Source organism: Nuphar pumila, chromosome 9, assembly GCF_984573655.1.
Source record: "Nuphar pumila chromosome 9, dmNupPumi1.hap1.1, whole genome shotgun sequence".
Classification (NCBI taxonomy): Eukaryota; Viridiplantae; Streptophyta; class Magnoliopsida; order Nymphaeales; family Nymphaeaceae; genus Nuphar; species Nuphar pumila.
In genome coordinates, this window is record NC_143257.1 from 115768043 (window position 1) to 115791587 (window position 23545).

Consider the following 23545-nt stretch of genomic DNA (forward strand, 5'->3'; position numbering starts at 1 on the left):
ATAAGAAATCCTGTTTTTCATTGAAAAAACATGATCAAGTGTCATTTTCTAATAAATAGACCATGCCAAACACATCTTTATAGGCAGATTAAAGTAATACAAAGGAAAACCCTTCAAAAGCCCAGTTACAGTGGTTAGAAGCTCTCTCTCTCTCTCTCTATATATATATATATATATATATATATATATATATATATAATGAGAACAGTTTAACGTCATACCATAATTTGGTCTCACGTTTTCAGACGGAGCGTGAAATTTCACGCAGGGCGGAAAAACAAACCTTTAGCTGTAATTTTTTAGTTGCTGCTAAAGGTCTGTGAAACTTGTAGCAACGACAACCACTAAAAGTTGACGCTAAAGGTCCATTACCTTTGGTCGCTGCTAAAGGAGTTTTTGCAAAGACGTGCGTGTGCCAATCGTCCGCACCGGTTTGATAATGTCAGACCAAATTAGTGGGAATGATAGATCTAAACTGTTAGATGTGTTTAGCATGCTCAATTTAGTGGGATTTGACTCTTGGATCATGTTTTTTTGATGAAAAAATATATTTTTATGAGCCGGTAAAAACTAGTACCGTCATAGCTATTGATTTTGGATCACTTGAAAAACCTGTATACTGGTCAGATTCCGGTGATCCAAAAGTTGGTTCCCACTAAACAAAACTTATAGATCACATCTAGGGTGCTGGACTTGAACAAAAAAAAATTCTTAAAACTATGATTTTTAAAGGTGTCTTACGAGACCCAATAAAAAAGAGGTCTAACAAAAGGACCAAAATCTCAACCAACGACCATTGGACGATTCATTTTTCTCCAATGCTTGAGCATTTTATTGATCAGACCTAATATATTTGTTCTTTATAATTTATTTAGTTATAAATATGCTTTACACCAAGAGTTGACATATAGACATGTTTTTCAAAATGTAAAAAATCAACGGCTCACAATGCATTTAAAACTTTACAATACAAAATACTGTTGTCCATTGGTTTTTAGTGTTTTAAAAAACACATCTAAACATCCAAAAATCATAATCCCAAACATGTCTTTCATTAAATGAATGATAAAAATCCAACATGTAAAGTCCAATAGATGAAAAACACGATCATTGTGGATTTTGGACTTTCCTTTGGTTGGACAGTCCCCCTCCTTCTCTATATATATTCTGTGACGTTGCAAGTTCGAACCCCTAGTGGTAGTGTTGTATAACCCAAAGTCGAAAAAAGAAATTGAATGGTTTATTGTTGAAAATTCCGAACCGCATTGCTGGGCAATCTCTTACTCCTTTCCAAAAGATGCTTGTCAGCGGTGGTTACCCATGTGGTCAGTGGGGTCCCGTGTCAAGCTGAAGGCCCAGGATCAAATCTCGGTGGCACATGGGGGCTGATGTTGCTTTTATCACAGTTAGGTCACATAAGGCTGGGTGGTCATGTCATCAACCCGGAGTTTTACCTTGCAGGCGGGTCCATGAGGTGACACAGTTCTCCCTGAGGGTTCCTTATAAAAAAAGTTTTTTTTTTTTTTTTTGCCTTTTGGACTAGCATGCATGATACCTTCCCAGCTATTTTCCAATTGGGGATGGATGGAAACATTTTATTTGTTTTTTTGGGTTAAATTTTGTTGAGTTTTTTTTTTCTCCACCAAAAAGGCTATTTTTCATGGTTTTGATCATCCAGACAAGTTAAAAACCAATTTTGGTACTAAATTCAGTGTGCTAAAAAGCCAGTTTTAGGCAAAATCTAGTTTTTTAAAACCCCCCATCATCCAAACAAGGTCTAAAACCAGATCCGAAACATTCTAATAACAGGATTTGAAATGGCTCGTCAAATCCGCTTAAACTTAATTATTGGCCAGGCACGTTTTGAAGTCAAACTCCTTGCACCCTCACTCCAATTATTGCATGCCGTCTTGACCGAACCCTTTTGGTTAACCAGATGATCAGGACCGCGCTTTATTGGGTCTTAAGTAAGGTTGTCAACGGGTCAGATTTCAGTCCAATATCCGACTGAGAATGAATCCTGCTTATCAGAATCTGGTGAAGAAAATAAGGTTCTGATAATTAATCTGATTTGGATTTGATATGCATCCAGGTCTGAATCAAGTCCAAATGCTATAGATAATCTGACATGATTGCAGATAAAACGTATCTCATTAGCTAATTTAATCTGGATTTAGTATGACCTTTCTCCATCCGAATGTAAATCGTATTAGTCTAGATAGAATTAGGTTCAGTTTAGTAATGACTAGATCTGAACCTCATCCAGCCCGTTTACTTCCCTAATCTGAAGTCATTGAGTTTTTTATTCATGCATTTTTTTCTTGGAAGTGGCTCAAGCAGTGGCGTAGCTAGGATTCATGTGAGGGGGGGGCAAACAGGGCTCTAGCAAAAGGAATTTTTTTTTGTGTGATAGTCGGGGGTTCGGGGGCATCGCCCCCGGATTTTTTTTTTTGAGATAAAATATAAAATGGCTACAATTATTAATAAAAATCTATTTCATATGGACAAATCAAACTATTTGCTGCAGTCAGGGCTGGGCTAGGACTGGACTGGGCTAAAAAAATGGATAAAAATCTATTTCATATGGAATCAGGGCTGGGCTAGGACTGGGCTTTTAAAAAAAAATTGACTGTTTCGGGAGGCAGGACTGGGCTACAACCCAGTCCTCCCCCCCCCAGCTCCGCCTCTGGGCTCAAGCATAGTTACTAGGAAGAGAAATGGATATAAGAAGCTATGCATTAAGCACTAGCGGAGAAGCTAGTGTTAAAAAGTAGTATGAAGCATGAAGCAAGATACTTTTGTAAGCGGGGTCCCGTGTCAAGCTGAAGGCTCAAGATCGAATCCCTCTGGCACATGGGGCGACTGTTTTCTGGTAGTGGTCCGCCTAACCCCAACTTGCCTTTCAAAAAAAAAAAAAACCTTTTTTGTAAGTGATTGTGAAAGCATGTGAGAAGTGAAGAAGAAAACTTGAAGGAAATGACGATAAACGATTGAGAAGTAAAAAAAATAAATAAATAATAACATAAAAAACAAAAGGGAATCAAGGGAGAAACAAAGAGAAAATGAGTGGGAAATGAAAATTATGCGAGAACGAAACAATTTGGGAAGCAAATGGAAAACAAAATTCCCACAAATGGGAGACAAGTTTTCCCATTTTGATAAAACCGTGTCTAACGGGTCAGATGTAACCCGATATCAGATCCGAATTTGAATGTATGGTAGCCAAATCCAGATCCAATTAAAAATCAGATTCAGGTTCGGTATTGAGTTTTGCATTAAAACCAGAATCGGAATCCGATTAATTAAAAACCCGAATCATCGTGGTCGTGGTAATATAATACTTAAAAACTTTTTATAATTTAACTAAAAGAATTTCGACCAATAACAAAATTTTGCACTTATCTTGCGAATTCTCCCTCTAAAATAATCGTTCCACGTCAATGCTAGATATGGCTCACCTGGATCGATTCATCAGTAGGTTTTTGACGTGTTTGTTTGGGACCCAGACCCACAGGATGCTGCACACTGTAAAAGCAGACCCCCCGATCGGGTGCAATCACATGGCACAAATTTTGTGCATTAAGCCTACGATCGCCCTCCATCAAGCCTTGGGCCTTACAACTGACAGACCTTGTTCACAAGATGGAGGGTGATCAGGTGGTTAATGCACAAATATTTGTGCAATCATATTGCACCTGATCTCTTAACGTACTGATTTGTTGGTGGAGATGGAGATTGGCAGCTAACTACAAACCTAGTTGAAAATATGGAAATGTATGTGCATCTTGGGACCCACAAGGTTCTTATTTAATACTACCTTAATTGGAACTACTAGGAGCTCGAGAATTTGGAGTTGCATGAAAGTACTTGGTTCCATTCATCGCCTATGCCATCCTTATCTTCTTACCCTTCATTGGGATTTCATTGATGCAAGTTGCTTTAATCAAACGGGAATCCATAAAACATCTTTTATCACTTGTTTTAATCAAAACAATTTATTTATTTATTTATAATTAGTTCCATGAAGCTTTTAAGCATAAAACATCTTTTATCACGATCAATTCATTTTTAGCTTATAAGTTATTAATGCTTAAAGCAATATGATATCATAATAAATATCTATATCATAAAAAGAGGTCAAGAGCATACATTATTTGAGAGAGGAATATTCTCCTTTTTGAGTGAACTACCTCTATACACAGAAAGTATCTCATCTTTCCCATATCCTCGATATCAAAGACCTTGAGCAAATATTCTTTTAATTCCTATATTTTAGGATTGCTACTTTGGGTGATGATCAGGCCATCCATGTACACAAGTACCATTAAGGTCTCTGAGTTTGTCCTTATAAATAGGATGTGTCGGCATTGATTTTTTGAAAATCCTCTTTCTAGAAGGGCAGAACTCAACTTAGCTTATTACACTCTAGGTGACTGTTTTACGCCACAAATGGCCTTCTTTACTTTGCAAGCTATCTTAAGGTTTCCTTCTTTAGGGTGACCAAGGAGTAACTACATAGATACATCTTCTAAGTCAGCTTGGAGGAGGGTGTTCTTATCCCAATAGCAATTACATGCTATGGATAAGAGCACCCTTAGGGTATTAAAAGTTGGCTACTCCCAAAGTCTCGTGATAGTGGATCCCTTGAGTTTGGGTGAACCCTTTAGCCACCAGGCGGGCTTTATATTTCTATAGTACCATCATTTTTGTATTTTATTTTGTAGTTTATCAAAAACCCACCACATTTTTTTTTCTTTGGTAGAGACAATATCCCAAGTATGGTTTTTGTGAAGAGTATGAAGCTCTTCCTGCCTGGCTTTTCTTCATTAAAGAAGAGTTCTTCCTTCAAGAAAGAAAGAGCCGATTGGAGGAGCTCCCCAGACATCATATTAATTGAGTTCAAACAATGTCTTGGTGGTTATATGAGAGTGCAAAAATAGGGTGCGAGTGAGTTTGGCATAGCGACATACATCACAAGAGGAGCAATCAAAATCAGGATGTGACATGCGAGTTTTAATGACCTTATTGGAAGGTTGGCCCAACCGGTAATGCCACATTTTGTTGCCATCATTTACCTAAAATGACATAAAAGCTTCATTCCCTGCTTTCAAGAAATATAAACCCTTGACCACCTTCCCTTTACCAATCGTCTACCCCACCTCTCGATCCTAAAAAATCACATTAGTGGGGGGAAAATAACATTGTAGTTGTGGGTTTGAGTAATTTTGGGCATCGATACATAGGATATTGGAAGCCAACTTGGGCATATAAAGGGCATCACATGCGATGTTCTTATCAAGGAAGTAAGTTTCTCTTATGCCTTCCACTGGGGCTAAGGATATGTTGGCAACTGTCAGAGGTTCTTTATGTCCAGGGATCTAATATTCATCATATTGCATTTGGCACAGGTCACGTGATGGTAGCTCTAGAATCAACAATCTATGTAGATTGATTAGCAGAAGAAGATGAGGTCATGAGATCACCTGTATTACTTGGGTGAGCCAAAGCATTCGAGGATTCTGAGATGGTGGTTGCTTCCTTGGTAAGATTCCAAAGGAGTTGAGTCAATTTTTTGAAGGTTAGGGGTGTTTCCCCATTGCCATCACTGGCGGTTAGAGCGACATGTTTGTATTTCCTTTTGTCATCTTGATTTGTTCCAGGTTTATCGTAAAGTTTCCAACACTTCTCTCTAGTGTGACCCATAGTGACAAATATCGTGAGATTTATGAAAATCTAGCGATAATATCGTGAGAAATTGCCTCACGGTTTAAAACGACAATTTCTCATGAGATTTTCAAAATATCGTGAGATTTAAGAAAAGACATAAATACCATGATTTAAATGCAATATTTATGTTTTAAATGTCTATTTATCATGAAAAAACATATGTTTTTATTTTTAAATAAATTTTATTAATATTTTCTTATAGTAATATTTTTTTATGTTTTTTTAATTTATTTTTTTATTGTCGAGATTTTGCCAAAAGATTGCCAGACTTAAGAAAAAATTTCAAATTCTCCCGAGTTTTTGATAAACGATATTTTGTCATTTTTAACTTTTATCACTATGGTGTGACCATCTTTCTTGTAATACGAGCAATTGATTTCTTTGCCCTCGGAATTTTCCTTTTCACTTGACGGTTTCTCAATGGGGTTTTGAGATTGTTCAGCCATGAAAGCAATTTTTTAAGGTTCAACATTCTAAATCTTAGTGGACTTTATGACTTTACTCCTTGACTCTTCTCTCGTGAGGGTTGAAGAAAAAAAATTTAGAGAGGGCAGATCAAAGTCCCATGCCATCCAACGTCTGAAATATCTTTTCTTGTTCCTTTTGTTTTTAAATGACCTTGGGATCGATAGATGTGTAGGTTATACATGCCATTCATGATCATGCATGTAACACCCCAAAAATTCATAGACTTAAAAATTTTGCATAATTTTTTTTCTCTTTTGAAACACAACAAAATTATTTTAAAATATAAACTTGCTCCGATCACTGAGCCCGTTAACGGTGAAAAGAAAAACCACAATAATTATTTCAAAAATATTTCATTCCATTGAATAAATATCAAAGTTTATACATGCCAAAAACATAAAGACTCAGAGACACTTCAAATTAACCTAATCTATATCAAAATCTCAATTGAGTCCTCGTGTATTGTAGCACCCACCCGTTTATATATATTTACATGAAAATTTTAATAAAAACAAGTGAGACAACTTAATGTCAAAGTATATACTAATAGACCTCTCTCGGATCTCTAGTGTGTATGAAATTATTTATAAAAGTATGTCACACAATACATATCGATAAGACACATCTTAGTTAAGTATTATTCTACAATCACAATTGAACTAAGCATTCATTAATGCATATTTACATTTCAATTTATTCATGTAACTCTTGTATATATTCATGAGAATTTATAGATCACCAATCATTCCAAATAATCAAATTTGAATTGTTATGATTTGTTTGCATCTCACAAATCATAACGATAAATCATAAAGACTGCTTGCATCTCACATTCTTTATGATTGAAATTTTGGGAGAAAATAAAAGAGAGTAGCTAGTGAAAGAGAAACCGGGGAAGGAATGAGAGGGATAGAAGGAAGAAAAAAGAGGGAGAAATCGAGAAGAAAATGAGAGAAATAATTATAAACAATTGCTATTTTGGGTTTTCATCCTCACAACCCTTTATAGAGATAAATTTTCTAATCTTGGGTTTTCACCCTCACAACTCTTTACAGGGATAAATTTTCTGATCTTGAGAAAATAGTTCCTAATACATGCCATTGTCATAATAAGTGCAACAAGCTCAAAACTCATAATGAGAAGTACTTTTTGGGTAAATACCCATACTATTATCAATATATATTTTCAAAATCAACATGCTTATAATTTTAATAGCATAGATTTACATTTAAAGCATACTTTCACTTCATCAAACATTTATGCATCATAATATGCATTTCAAAATCATTTAAAACATATATTATAAAGTTATTATAGAGGTTGCAAAATCAAACTGATTCTTGCCTACGTATCCAAATGGAAATCAAACCTCCCATAGTTTCACCCGAAATAAATCATCTAAAAATTTGGCAGCATCTGCCTATTTCGGATTATACGAACTAGAAGTCAAATAAGGTATACATGAGTATACATTCACTTTATCAAACATTTACGTATGTGTTTAAAATTAGTTAAACACTAATAATCATCATAAATGATACAACATTTATATCAACAATTAAACACATCATATTATATGTTTTCAATCATTCAATCACAAATGAATCTCTAAATAATTTCAGAATCTTAGGTTAGCGCTCATGGCTCAACCACAATCTTATATACATATGATGATCTTAGCATACAAACTACATACAAGTCTCATAAAATTATTAAATTAAATTAGGTTTTTGAACCCGTAATCCCTATAATGAGAATGCCAAACCTCAGAGCCTACTCATTTATTTCATTTCCTTAAAAGTATATCAAATTAAATTTTAAAATAATTCAAATAAATTCTTACAACTCATCTTGTTTTTTTTTCCTATTTTGAGATTTTCTGAAATATCAAACAACACTTGCCCTATTTCAGAAGACCATGACAATGAGGTATTTGGGTATTTCTTACCCTATCTCAGATCGTAGTATCCAAAAATTATTTTAAAATTTTGGATAGAACCTGCTTTATTTTAGGGCGTTAATGCTTTTGAATATACTAAAGTTTAAGCAATATCTGTCTTATATTAGCTAAAAAAATCCAAAGATCATTTTGAAATTTTTGACATAACTTCACCTATGTGAGAGCATGAATGGACTAAATTTTTTGCATAATCACCGTATTTTAGTTCATGAAAGAGCTATGAGGTCATATAGATCCATACAAGGGACTAGATGAGTTCTACATGTACATATATTGTTTATTTATGAGTAAAAATTTGGACAACACTTTCGCATTGTGTTCTCAAGTCTGTTTTTGACAAGACAATTTTGATAGCGCTTCTGATGTGCTATCTCAAAATCTTCGACAATGAGTAGAGATTTCGCTAGTACTATTTTAAAACTGCCGTCGAATTGGGCAAAACCTCTCTTGGCCAAGCTCCAAATGTCGGATTTGTTTGAGCAGGAGTCACCCAAACAATCAGAGATTGTTAATAGGTAGAGGTAGGGGTCACAAAAGTTTCTAGCAAAATAAACTGAAAAAATAATGAGGCTTGGGATACTTAAACAAGAGAGAGAAAAGCTTGGGAGGAGAGAGAAGCTCTGAAGAGAGAGGGGGGAAGTGATTTTTCTGAGGAGAGAGAGAGATATCTCAAGGGGGTATTTATAGGCCCAAGGGGGGTCGCCCCTTGCTAGGTGTCCTGTTCTGAATCCCTCTTCAAAGACCATGTTTTTAACCCCTTGTTTTTGAAAAGTGGTTTTGTAAAACCATTTATAAAAACCATCAAATCTGATTGTTTTCCTTAAAAAGGGTGGGCATATGTTTATTATTTTATTTTATTTATTTATTTATTATCTTAATTTCATAAATCCTATTTATTTTTACCTTTTAATCCCTAGTTAGTTTCATAAATAGCTATTTTAATTAATATTTTAATAGGCTTGGTAATTTTAATGCTTAACCTTAGTCTAATTCTAAATAACCAAGTTGCCACTTGAGTACACAATTACCTTTTATTCCTTTAATATTTTAAATATTTACTAGAATATGCCCTTGGGATGGTAAATTACCAATTTTAACTTGAACAATTTAACTATTTCTCAAAATATACCCCTAGGTTGTGAAATTATAATTTTTTCCTTGATCAATTTAAATATTTCTTAGAAATTACCCTTGGGATATACAATTACCATCTTGCCCTTAAACAATTTAACTATTTACAAGCATATCCCTAAAATATGGATTAAGATAAATATCCAGATTCGCTAAAAATATTCATTTGGATAATGCCTAGATTCATTAAAAAGATCCAAGGGATTAAGTTTTATATAATAAATTTATTTAATATTTAAAAATTATAGTTATTACATTCCTACTTTCTTAAAAAAAAATTCATCCTCGAAATTAACTATACACTTAATCAAATAGATGAGGATATTTTTTTTGCATCTCTGTTTCTCGTTCCCAAGTATATTCTTTGATGCCGTGGTGCTGCTATGAGACTTTGACTAGCGACACAATTTTATTTCTTAGTATTTTTTTGTTATGATCTATAATTTTTACTGGTTGTTCTTCTATTGTCAAGTCTTCATGCACCTCTAGATCTTTATGTTGAATTATATGAGAGGAATTCATAATATATTTTCTAAGCATTGATACATGAAATATGTTATGTATCTATGCATACTAAGGTAGTAAAGCTATTCGATATGTTGCTGCTCCAAATCTTTCAAGTATTTTGAAGGGACCAATATATCTAGGGTTAAGCTTGCCTGTGTTATCAAACCTAAAAGCACTTTGGATTGGTGATATTTTAACAAACACATGGTCTCCAACGTCAAATTCAAGTTCACGGTGCCTTTGATCTACATAGCTCTTCAGTTTAAAGAAATATGAGATGCAAGCATTCATTATGATTTATCGTTATGATTTGTGAGATGCAAACAAATCATAACAATTCAAATCAGATTAAATTTGATTATATGAAATGATTGGTGATATGCAAATTCCCATGAATTGATACTAGAGGTATATGAATAAATTGAAATGTGAATATAAATTAATGAATGCTTAGTTCAATTGTAATTATAGAATAACACTTAATTAAGATGTGTCTTATTGATGTGTATTGTGCGGCATATTTCTATAAATAATTTCGTATAAAGTAGAGATCTGAGAGATGTCTACTAGTACATATGATGATATTAAGTTGTCTCACTTGTTTTTATTAATTTTTTCAGGTTCATAGAGATGAACGGGCGGATGCTACAATACATGAGGACTCAATTGATAATTTGATATATATTAGGTTAATATACGTTGGTACCTGATTGTTATTTATTTTGCAATCGCACCCATAGCATGGTTACATAGTCATGGGGATGCTACAGTACATAGACTCAACTATGATTTTGATGTAGACGAGGTTAATTTTAAATATATCTTAGTTTTATTATTTTTGGCTTGTATGAACTCCGATATTTATTCAATAGAATGAAATGTTTTTAAAATAATGGTTGTGGTTTTTTTTTTTTACCTCCGAAGATCGGAGCTGGTTTATGTTTTAGAAATAACTTTCGCTGCATTTCAAAACCCTTTATATATGCATTTATTTGTTTTTATATATTGATGCATGTTTTCGTGTTTGTCAGCATCTATGGCTGATAATTAGTGGTGGTGTCTTTACAGCTATGGAAATATGGCATTGTTTTATCATGGCCTTAACCAAACGGAACTTGCTGTAAGATATATGTTGCCGACGATGCTACTGTTAAGTTTGTCAAGTGGGCCAGACCATCCTGATGTAGCTGCAACATTTGTAAATGTAGCAATGATGTATCAGGATATTGGAAAAATGAATATTGCTTTACGTTATTTGCAAGAGGCCTGAAAAAGAATGAACGTATTCAAACAGTACTGTTATCATGCACTAGCCATTGCATTTAACTGCTTAGGAGCGTACAAGCTTTCTCTACAAGTATGTGCCCGATGACAAAAACCAACTTCTAGGACTTTTTTCTTTTTGAATTCATCAATGACTTGGGTGCTGTTTCCTGTATTAACTATTTTTTTGAATTCATCATTCTTTTTCCTTTTGTATTAACTGTTTCCTGCTCTGCAGGATGTGAAAAATTTGGGAGCTGCTGCCTGTGGTGAACAGTTTTTGCAGGTTTTCCAGCCTTGTTTAAGATTTTCCAAAATCTTCAAGGCATAAAAAATCATGTTTTTCATAAAAAAAAACCCGATCGAAGTATTGTTTCCCAGTAGATCGATGGTGCCACATCTGTACGGTCAGGTATCAAGTAATACATGGGGGAAAGCCAGGTTAGCAGGGTGGTTAGCAGCTATCACCGTCTCTCTATCTATATGTGTGTGGAAGGGGGACCGTTAAACCAAAGGAAGGTCTAAAATCGACAACCATTGATAATCAACAGTTTTTTTTATGTAACGACCGAGTTCTTCATCAAAATAAACTTTGCATATTGGATTGTTATCATTCATTTAGTGAGAAATATGTTTTGAATTTTTATGAATTTTCAATGTTAAGACGTGTTTTTGAAAGCACTAAAAATCAATGGCTCACAATATGTATTGTAAGGTTTTAAATGCATTGTGAGCCGTTAATTTTTCAGGTTTTGAAAAACATGTCTACAAAAGTATATTTCTTACTAATTAAATTGTAAAGAACAAATATAAGAGGTTTGATTGATGATATGTTCAAACATTGAAGGGGAGCCATTCGATCATCGTTGGTTGTAGATTTTGGACCTTTGGTTGTACGATCCCCCTTCTCTCTCCTCTCAATCAACATGTTAATCTGACAATCACACTATATTTTAAGGCTTTATATTCTGCTTCGTCCGCTGCAAAGGGTGTCATTGATAATGTCCTAGTTGGGTCGATTCAGCATGAGCAATCCAGATCTATGCAAAGGAGGTTCTCTCAAGATGAGATTTTTAGGGCCATTAAGGATCTGTTGGGTTGGAAAGCGCCCGGTATTGATGGGTTTCATGTCGACTTTTTTAGAATCTTTTGGGACTATGTTAAGTTCGACGTGGTGAGCATGTTTGACAAGTTCTATCGTAACTCTAGATTGCCTTATTATTTTCACTTAGTTATTATTTCGCTCATTCCAAAAGATGATGAGGCCACTGATATTTCTCAATTCTGCTTGATCTCGGTTATGAGTGTTCTCTATCAGATGTTTGCCAAGGTTTTGGCGAATAGGCTGAAATTGGTGGCTCATCAATTTTTTTCAGACTCTCAGTTCACCTTCATACGTAATAAGAGGGTCCATCACTCGTTCATCATGGATTTGGTGAAGAAAATAAGGTTCTGATCAATAATCTGATTTAGATTTGATATGTATCCAGGTCTGAATCAAGTCCAAATCCGATAGATAATCTGATATGATTGCGGATAAAACGTATCTGATTAGCTAATTTAATCTGGATTCAGTATGACCTTTCTGCATCCAAATGTAAATTGTATTAGGCAAGATAAGATTCGGTTGAGTTCAGTGAGGACTAGATCTGAACTTCATCCAGCCCGTTCACATCCCTAATCTCGAGTCATTGAGCTATTCTATGCTCTACTCACAAACATATCCCACATTATCACCATACATACATGCTCAGGAGGTGAAAATCCTCGTAATCTTGAGTTTTTTATTCATGCATTTTTTTCTTGAAATTGGCACATGCATAGTTACTAGGAAGCGAAATGGATATGAGAAGCAATGCATTAAGCAGAAGCGGCGAAGCGAGTGTTAAAAAGTAGTATGAAGCATGAAGCAAGATACCTTTTGTAAGCGGGGTAGTGTGTCAAACTGAAGGCCCCCAGGATCGAATCCCTCTGCCTCCAAGGGGAGACAGTATTTTGGTAAGGGTCTGCCTAACCCTAGCTTGTCTTTCAAAAAAAAAATATAGATACCTTTTGGAAGTGATTGTGGAAGCATGTGAGAAGTGAAGGAGAAAACTTGAAGGAAATGATGAGAAACAAGTGAAAAGTGAAAATAAATAAATAAATAATAACATAAAAGACACAATAATCAAAAGGAAATCAAGGGAGAAAACAAGAGAAAATGAGTGGGAAATGAAAACTAAGCGAAAGAGATGCAATTTGGGAAGCAAATGGAAAACAAAATTCCCACAAATGGGAGACAAGTTTTCCCATTTTATCCCATTTTGATAGAACCGTGCCTATAGATGTCAACGGGTCAGATGTAACCCGATATCTGATCCGAATTTGAATGTGCGGTGGCCAAATCCATATCCAATTAAAAATCGGGTATTGAGTTTTGCATTAAAACTAGAACCGGAATCCTATTAAAAACTCAATCCAACTAAAACCCGAATCGTCCTGGTCGCGGTAATATAATACTTAAAAACTTTTATTAGTTTTATAATTTAACTAAAAGAATTTCGAGATCTTGCTAAATAACAAAAGTTTTCACTTGTCTTGCGGATTCTCCCTCTCAAATAATCGTTACACGTCAATGCTAGATATGCCTCACCCGGATCGATTCATCAGTAGGTTTTTGGCGTGTTAGGTTGGGACCCAGACCCACAAGATGCTGCACACTGTAAAAGCAGACCTCCCGATCGGGTGCAATCACATGGCACAAATTTTGTGCATTAAGCATACTATCGCCCTCCATCAAGCCTTGGGCCTTACAACTAACAGGCCTTGTTCCCAAGATGAAGGGTGATCCAGTGGTTAATGCACAAATATTTGTGCAATCATATTGCACCTGATCTCTTCACGTACTAAATTGTTGGTGGAGATAGAGGTTGGCAGCTAAGGTGAAAGAAAAGACGCGTTTGGCCGTTATAGAATTATGGGAATTGGGAAGGCCATTTAAAGGCCATCAAAGTTCCATTATGCACCACCAATATAGTGCTTCTCATATACTGACACACAATCCCCATGGCTTCCTTCCTCCTCCTCTTCCTCTTCCTCTCTGTTTGCACCACCACCACACTTCCATTTTCCGCCGCTTACCGGTGGGCTTGCATCCCGGAGGAGCGGCAAGTCCTCAACGAGATCTACCAAAGGCTTCTACCCTTTCCATTACACCCAGTTGCCGACGTCGGTCAACTGCTGCGAATTGCCCGGCGTGTTCTGCAACGTCAACACCAGCAGTATTTATTACTTGATCCTGCGCAATCTTGATTTCGCAGGCGAGATCCCTGCCGCGGTCGGCCGGCTTCCCAATCTGCAGGGGCTCATCATCCACAAGATGCCGAACCTCACCGGGGGGATCCCACCTTCAATTGCCAATCTGCAAGGCCTCACAGAATTGAGTATCTCATGGACCGGACTATCCGGACCCATACCAAATTGGATCTTCCGACTCGTTAACCTTCAGACACTCGACCTGTCGTATAACCGTCTCACCGGTTCGATCCCTCCGTCTCTGTCCCAGTTCCCCAACATCCAATCCATCAACTTGGAACGGAACCACCTTACGGGACCAATCCCGAAGTCTTTCGGCAGGTTCGCGAGCACGATCCAGTTACTGTATCTGTCGAGCAATGACCTCTCTGGCCCGGTTCCAGACTCCCTGTGGGATATTTTGGCGTACATACAACTGCAAATGAACCGCCTCACCGGATTTCCGTCTCGGCTCCTCAACAACGAGTCGAGTTCGGTAGCTTTTATCGACCTGTCTCGGAACCAGTTCGATTTCGATCTGTCAGCCGTGGTAACTCCACCGCGCAGCCTGCGACGTTTGGATCTGTCGCACAACATGATACGTGGTAGCATCCCGAAGGCTTTGACGGATCTCACTTTCTTCAACGTGAGCTACAACAGGTTGTGTGGGGAGATCCCCCGGGTCGGGGCCATGCTCCGATTCGATAACACCTCCTTCATGCACAACAAATGCCTGTGTGGCCCACCCCTCCCCGTGAAGTGTTAGTGCCACTGGGCCCACTTGTCCCCTAGCAAATAAGCGATGCCATGTATGAAAGTATTAGATCTTGGGCTGGCATACCTCTTGAAAAAAAATATATACATGAAAGTAATTATTTAATAGTATCTTAATTGGAGCTACTAGGAGCTCGAGAATTTGGAGTTGCATGAAAGTCCATTCATCCCCTATGCCATCCCTATCTTCTTACCTTTTGTTGGGATTTCATTGATTCAAGTTGCTTTAATCAAACGGGACTCCATAAAATATCTGTTATCACTTGTTTTTAATCAAAACTATTTATTTATTTATTTATTTATAATTAGTCCCATGAAGCTTTTAAGCATAAAACATATTTTATCACGATCAATTCATTTTTAACTTATAAGTTATTAATGCTTAAAGCAATATGATGTCATAATAAATACCTATATCATCAATCATGTGGCTTATAGACTCGATGTGGCTTTCACACCATATAAACCAATCGTATCTTAATCTTAAAGGTCTACAACATATAAACCAATCATGTTGTATACACAATGGATGCATTTATCGTGCATTGAAGTCCAATAAATTTTGTCACCTATGGTCATGTGGCTTTCACACCATGACATTGGGTAAGACCAAATATTTTTTTTGATTTTTACTCTGAGAAACTGCCGCAGGAGCAGAGACCTAGCCGCGCTGGCTCAGCCTGCTGTACTACGATCTCTGTTCAGTGAGTCACCAAGCTTTGGCTTACGGATAGGGTGAGGTCCATGGGATTTGAACCAAGACTGCCCAGCAAAAGGTGTAGGCCCATCCCACGCCAACCCCCTTGGATCTAGGTTAAGAAATTATATAACTTGGTCTTATATATGCATGTTTTACAACCAATCATCATGAGATTCACTAACGAAGAGCACTTCCACGCAAATTTTGCGACAGTGAAAATAGTTTCACCGGTGAAAAACCGTTTTACTGCCACACTTTCTGCGCCAGTCAAACTTTTTTCGCTGGCGCCGTTTGTGCGCCAATAAAACTATTTTAAAGTCCTTTTTTTACTGGCGCAAAAAAGTGCGCCAGTGATAATAGTTTTACTGGCAAAAAAAACGTTTTACTGGCACACTTTCTACGCCAGTCAAACTATTTTCACTGGCGCAGTTTGTCCCCAAAAACACTATTTGAAACTTCTTTTTTACTGGTGCATTTCATGCACAAGTAAAAACATTATTTTTTTCCAAAAACATTGAGGGTGTATCTGAGTTTTACACTGCCCGGTAAGGAAGAAACTAAAAATATAAACAGAATGCATTGACTGAGGCCACTAAGCAAGCATAGAGGTTATAACAGGGAGAGAGCTAGCAGCCATGATTTACACTGACAGGCATCAAAATAAAGAGTACAATAGAAAAAACTGAAACCCAAACTTAGATGAAAATTAGGCTGGCAAAGGTGGAACTTGGAACGCCTGAGAACTCCTGGCCTGTACTTGAAGGGGATGGCCCTGATCACAATTTGGTGGTAGATGGCAGTACCAATGAAGGGGCCAACCCAGAAAATCCACTGCAAAGATGCAAAGTTAATCACAGTTTAGTATGTTTGATTGTTTGCTCACATAAAGAACAGAAAAGTAGCTATTATTTTCGGGGGTGTTCTTATCAAGAAAGTATTAAAAATGAAGAGAAGATAAAACTTACATGGTCATGCCAGGCATGGGGTCTGTTGAAGACTCCTAGCTGGATTAATGTCAGTTCCTGTGATGGGGATGGTAGCCAAGTCGTCAAGAAAGACAGAAAACCCAATAGGTAGAGGAGCCAAGACCTGTTCACCAAAATCAAATCACAAACCTATTATTAAAACAAAAAAAAATACCAATCTAATAAAAAAAACAGAAAAACAACGAAAAAAACTAAAACTGAAAATATAAATAGAATAATAGTTAAGAAATCACTCGCTATGTCCACGGCAAAGGAAACCCAGAAAACTGCAATCGATTTAATTACTCCTCAGATCACTTACTATTGGAACTCTTTAATACATATCAAAGATATCACAGACACACACACACACACACACACACAAGCATTTACTATTGGAACTCTTTAACACTGAAGCATAAGACAACTAATCAAACAAGATTGTTGCATTAAAAATGACAATAATCTGTACAATTTCAAAGGACATTTTTGTCTCCAGGAAAAAAAGATAATAATTAAATGTTATATGAAGTATCTCATTATTTTTTGACATCAGCATTTGGTCAAAATCTCAGCACCAGTCCTAGTGATCAAAATTGCATGATCACACTGTGCAGTAAGGCTGCCATCAGCTGTAAGTGTGGTCCAGTTGTCATCCCATGTAACACACTCTATACCTCCCATTGTAAGGATCAAGATATAAGATAATGATGGAAAAGTTGAAAACTGTACAACCATGCGGCCAGACAAATTAGTGAATGTTTGACCTTCAACCGTGCGGCCAGGTTAGTCATTGCCTGCAAATGTGCCATCTCTTAACTGTGAGGCAGTGGAAAATGTGGAAATTAATTCACCATACACACAAAGATAGTCCCTGAATTGCAACAGGGAGCAATGAAAATCAGATTCTAAACAATCTACCAAAAAACTAATCATGAGATCAATGTCCATGTGAAACGTAAATTTTTGAAGATTATAAATAAATAAAGAAAAACATTTTATCCTTAAGTTATAAATGTGTTTCTAGCTTTTAAACTTCATTCATTGATATTTTACATGTTCATTTACTCACTTCTAGCCAATAAGAGCATAATTGACATTTTTAGAATTATTTCAGACCAAGAACTACTTAAAATATTTATTTTCTAATGAAAATTAGATATTTTAATGAGTTATGATTTGTCAAGGTGTTTTTTCAGTGTTGTGAACTTAACTAGATGTATTTTGAAAGTTTGCTAAATAAATTCTATAAAGAAGGTATTTTGGTCATAAATAACTTTAGTAGAATATTTTAATTAAATATTATTTATTAATTTAAAAATACTAAATAATTTACTATTTAGAGTTAGAAGAGTTTATTTTGTTTTAGCAAAAGGTAAGATTTTGTTTTGGTAAAAAATAGATTTTTAAAATGGACCAGAAGACCATAGACTCCTTGTGGGAATATTTTCTGGCTGGGGAATTTCACCGGGGTGGACATACAACTGCAAAGGAACCGGTTCACCAGAATCCCGTCTAGAATCCTCAACACCGAGTCGAGGCCGGTAGCTTTTATCGACCTGTATTGGAACCAGTTCGATTTCGATCTGTCAGCCATGGTAACTCCACCGCGCAGCCTGCGGCCGTTGGATCTGTCACACAACAACATACGTGGTAGCATCCCGAAGGCTTTCGTGGATGGATCTCACTTCCTTCAACATTAGCTACAACAGGTTGTGTGGGGAGATCCCCCGGGTCGGGGCCATGTTCCGATTCGATAACACCTCCTTCATGCACCCCTCCCCGTGAAGTGTTAGTGCCAGTGGGCCCACTTGTCCCCTAGAAAATAAACGATGTCATGTATGGAAGTATTAGATCTTGGGCTTGCATACTTCTTGAAAAAAAAATGTATGAAAGTATCGGCATCTTGGGACCCACAAGGTTCTTATTTAATAGTGACTTAATTGGAGCTACTAGGAGCTTGAGCATTTGGAGTTGCATGAAAGTACTTGGTTCCATTCATCCCTTATGCCATCCTTATCTTATTACCCTTCATTGGGATTTCATTGATGCAAGTTGCTTTAATCAAACGGGACTCCATAAAACATCTTTTATCACTTGTTTTAATCAAAACTATTTATTTATTTATAATTAGTTCCATGAAGCTTTTAAGCATAAAACATCTTTATCACGATCAATTCATTTTTAACTTATAAGTTATTAATGCTTAAAGCAATATGATGTCATAATTAATACCTATATCATCAATCATGTGGCTTATAGACTCGATGCGGCTTTCACACCATATAAACCAATCATAACTTAATCTTAAAGGTCTACACCATATAAACCAATCATCATGTTGTGAACACAATGGATGTAGCTATCGTGCATTGGAGTCCAATAAATTTGGTCACGAATGGTCATGTGGGTTTCACACCATGCTATTGTGCAAGACCAAATATTATTTTTTTGATTTTTACTCTAAGAAACTTGCCGCGCTAGCTCAGTCTGCGGTACTACGATCTCTGTTCAGGGAGTAACCAATCTTTGGCTTACGGATGGGGTGACACCCATGGGATTTGAACCAAGACTGCCCTTCAAATTTTGCAATGAATAGGATGTCAAAATGTTAGAATTTGTCAATATGCCCTCAAAACAATTGTCATAAACGCATGATAACCAAGTTAAGTTACAGGCAATCAGAATCAGAAGATGAAAGACTGGTGCTGTCCATGTCATACTGAAAGGCTTTTTTTATAAATTTTTTTGAAAGGCTTGTCGTACACAAGATTAGTCGCCATAAGTGGAAGAAGAGGTTGATTGACATTCAGATCCATGAAAGATGGCCCTTGTTGCCTTGTAAGCTGCAATACCTGATCATGAGAAAGAAGGAAGCCTAACTACATACATATTGCAAGTGCATATGACAAGTTCAGTTTATAGTTTAAAAAGCTACAATTGCAGCTCAGTGTACTATCTCAATTAGCTTGTTCTTTGTAATCGTTTTGACAACAAACATCTGAAACCAATCTCTTGGTATCTACAGTGTTTCGAGGGACTAAGGTGATGAAACAAATCTAGGGATGTAAATGGGTTTGGCTTTCTATAATATTTAAATAAGCCATCCAACTGACAAACAAGTAGGCTAGGCTTTCTATAATATTTAAATAAATAACCAAAAACAAGTAAAAAATTTGGTCAGCACAGAACAAGTACAGTTTCTCATCTTCGGTTCTAGAATGAGCATATCCTTCTTCAGTTTGGTGATGGTTGTCCTTTTCTTCTAATAATTTCTTCTAGTTCTGAAATCCTCAGCCAAAAAACCTTTTCAGGACATCCAGAAGGAAAAGTGTAGATTGGATTAAGTAATCAATCTTCTTTGTCTAAAGAAGTTACCTTTGAGCTAGCAAGTATTAGGTTAAATCATAAGAGTTGAAATAACTAAATTACTCTTACAATTACTCCATACTCGATTAAGTAAAAATGGACATAACTTTGTACCTTCAACTCAAAAGTAAGTAAGGTTTGGTGCATTGGACTCGTATCGCAGAGAAAAATATTTTTGTTTTATGGTTTTGGTTAAATTATGAGCACAAAAATCAAGGTCTAACAAGTCAACTCGAGAGATATATTTTTATTATTTTGTTAAAATATAAATAAGGTATGTGTATTAATATGAACATGATTTTGTGATGATCAGATTTTATTGTTAGAGCCACCTGGGACTCGATTGCGATCAAAGTATAGCATTCGTATTCGAGGTAAGAAATATTATAAGTAATCTTAGTTATGAATAATTTATATTGCGTAGCATGCTATTATTATTGTTGTATATTAAAATATTTAGAAATGTAGCTCTTGAGTGTGAACAAGATATGCATAAAATGACTATGCATGAGTTAATTGCAATAAGATGATTATATGCACATGTGAGTTGTAATATGCCATGCATATTAAAAAGAGATTATTTTATGATAATATATCTATGTTATAATCTTCAAATAACATGTATTGTGATGAGAATGTGATTGTCCTTGAATCTGGTTATATTGTTTGAATTTATATTAAGATTAGCATGCTTAGCCCCTTAAATCTTGAAAGTAGTGACCTATACAAAAGGCTACTTGGTTTGCGGCTAGAGTGCAACCACCATGGAGAGTGGGCCGCCAATGATTTGATGACGTAGAAACTCTACTTCATTGCAGGCTTAGTATGACACAAAATATGAAACCTAATACCATTTTGTGATTGAAAATGAGATACATCATGATTATTTTACGATGGCATTCGTGGGAGAATGAGTGAAGCACGAACTTGAAAGTAAGGTTCAAGGTAATGAGTCAAAGATATGACTTAGGGTTTTATATTTACACAGTATCTGAAACTCTAGGCAACCATGAATAGTTGAAAGTCATTATGATTATGATATAGCATGAAGCATGTCGAGTTTGAGTCTGACATCTCTGCTAGCTAGCAGTGGGGTCCTCATTGTTTCACTACATTGCCTGGGGATCCAGAGTTCATTGAGAGTGTATGGTTCATAGTTTGACAAATAATATTTTATTGGGGTGTTTTACACGAGTTGCTATGCCCATAGACGATTATGACCAGTATAACAGACCTAGTGTTATAGTTTGCTGTGAGTGAGTGTTAGACTAACAATTAAGGAGAAGATTTTAAAACATACAAACTTTGTATGATGTGTCGAAAACTAAACTCAGATTAGGAGCTTAGAGCCTCCTACAATTGTAAGTTAAAGTCATTTATTTCTTATAAATATTCTTTACTGAGTTGTAGACTCATCTCCTGTATAATTTATAACTATAGGTTCCAAGCACACTAGCGCATACAAGACATGATCAACTACTCCGACAGTGCAACAGAGTATTTGTTAGTTTTATTTTTTTGTCATTGAACACTCATATAATTATTATTTTCTCTGTTATGAATGATGGACTTTGTTAAAGAAATGAATTTTATTAGAAAAAAAAAATTAACCATGTTTTCTCTGTGTGAAACCTGTATGCTTTCTCTCTGAGAAGTAATACCAACCAGACTTGGACTCTCGAGGTCCCAGACCAGAGTATTACACTATAAAATAAAAAAAGTTTATTAAATCATTTATAAAAAAATAAAACTACACAAATTAACATAAAGATATTTAGTTTATGAATTTATTCTTACATTTATAATAACTTGACGTGTCTTTATCTAATCTAAAGTACAAATTAAAGCTTTCACTACCTTTGGTAATAATGAACTATGAGTGTCATCAAACACTCGTCCTCTCGTACTGACACTACAAGAAAAACGTGGATTATCGACAGACATTTGCGACCGATTTTTTCCGCCGCAAATGTGCGACAGATTAGCGAGAGACAACTATCCGTCGCTAACATTCGAAATATTTGCAAAATTAGCGACAAAAATATCTCCATCGTAATTCTATCGCTAATGAGCGACAAAACTTTTCTGTCACCAAACACTACAAAAAAATGCTAATTAGCAACGAAATTAGCGAGGGAATTATTTCATAGCTAATCTGTCGCTAATTAGCGACAGATTAGCGAGGGAATTATTTCATAGCTAATCTGTCGCTAATTAGCGACAGATTAGCGAGGGAATTTTCCCTCGCTAATTAGGGATGGATTAGCGAGGGAAAATTTATCTCGCTAATTCCGTCTCTAATTTTCAATTTAAACCGTCCCATTTAAGGCGCAAAATTTTCCTTCTCTCCCCATTCCAAATTTAAACCGACGACTTCTCGAACGATGACGACTTCATGGCGGAGGAACGAGAGGAAGAAGAGAAGTCGGAGTCGCCCGCCGACGCTGGAGGACCAAGCTGACCCGACCTCTCCAGTCCGGTAAGTCGTTTTCTTTTCTGTGCGTGGCTTTCCGTTCGTGGCCTAACGATTCTGTTGGGGGTTATGATTTGAGGTCGACAGACAAGCAAGAGAACCAGGTCGGGAGGGTGCCGAAGAGCGCGCTGGTTCAGAGGTGCAACCACTGCGTTGTGCAGAACACCCTGTAATTGGAAGGCCTAACTGGAAGAACCCATGTGGAGCGCCACCAACGAAGCATAGAGCCCATCCTTGACGCCAACGAGCGTCTCGTGGCTACCCTCCTCAGCAATCGCTCTGTTCTTCACCATGACGATCACGTCGGTGCCCCTGATCGTGGAGAGGCAGTGGGCGATGATGACAGTCGACCTGCTCACCATCACTCTGTCCAGTGCCTCTTGGACTACGTGCTCCGACTCCACATCGAGCGCGAAGGTGGCCTCGTTAAGGAGGAGGATCTTGGGGTCCTTGTTGATGGCTCTGGCGATCCTCTGCTTCTGCCCGCCAAAGAGCTGGATGCTGCGCTCGCCCACGCGAGTGTCGAGATCAACCGGTGAGCGTTCGCCGCCTCCGCGGTGGCGACAATCTTGTCTTTAGAGATGGAGTTGTGCTTGCCGTAGGCGATGTTGGCACGGATGGTGTCATTGAGAAGGACGGGCTCCTGGCTTACCAGCCACTGCGTTGTGCAGAATCGAAGAGCATGCCGATTCAGAGTGCGCCAGAGAACGTGTTAGAGAGCGCACCGAAGAGCATGCCCGTTTTGTGCAAAAGACCCCGCAGTGGCAGCCTGGGCCGCTCGGGTGCAACACATATGTGGTGCGGTACAAGTCCGACCTATTGCTGCCGGAATACCGCCCGGCAGGGAGCAATTTTTTTTTTTAAAATTTAGCGATGGATAATATCCGTTGCTAATTTAAAATAGCGATAGACTCACGACAGATATTATCTGTCGC

At 36.8% G+C, this 23545-nt stretch overlaps 1 protein-coding gene across 1 annotated transcript; it reads left to right on the plus strand.

Moving 5' to 3' along the window:
* Positions 1 to 14101: 14101 nt before the first annotated feature.
* LOC149828970 (polygalacturonase inhibitor 1-like) lies at positions 14102 to 15095 on the plus strand. The gene is made up of 2 exons (XM_090017184.1): positions 14102 to 14303; positions 14356 to 15095. Exons 1-2 carry the CDS (start codon positions 14102 to 14104, stop codon positions 15093 to 15095), a joined length of 942 nt encoding a protein of 313 aa, XP_089873310.1.
* Positions 15096 to 23545: the final 8450 nt, after the last annotated feature.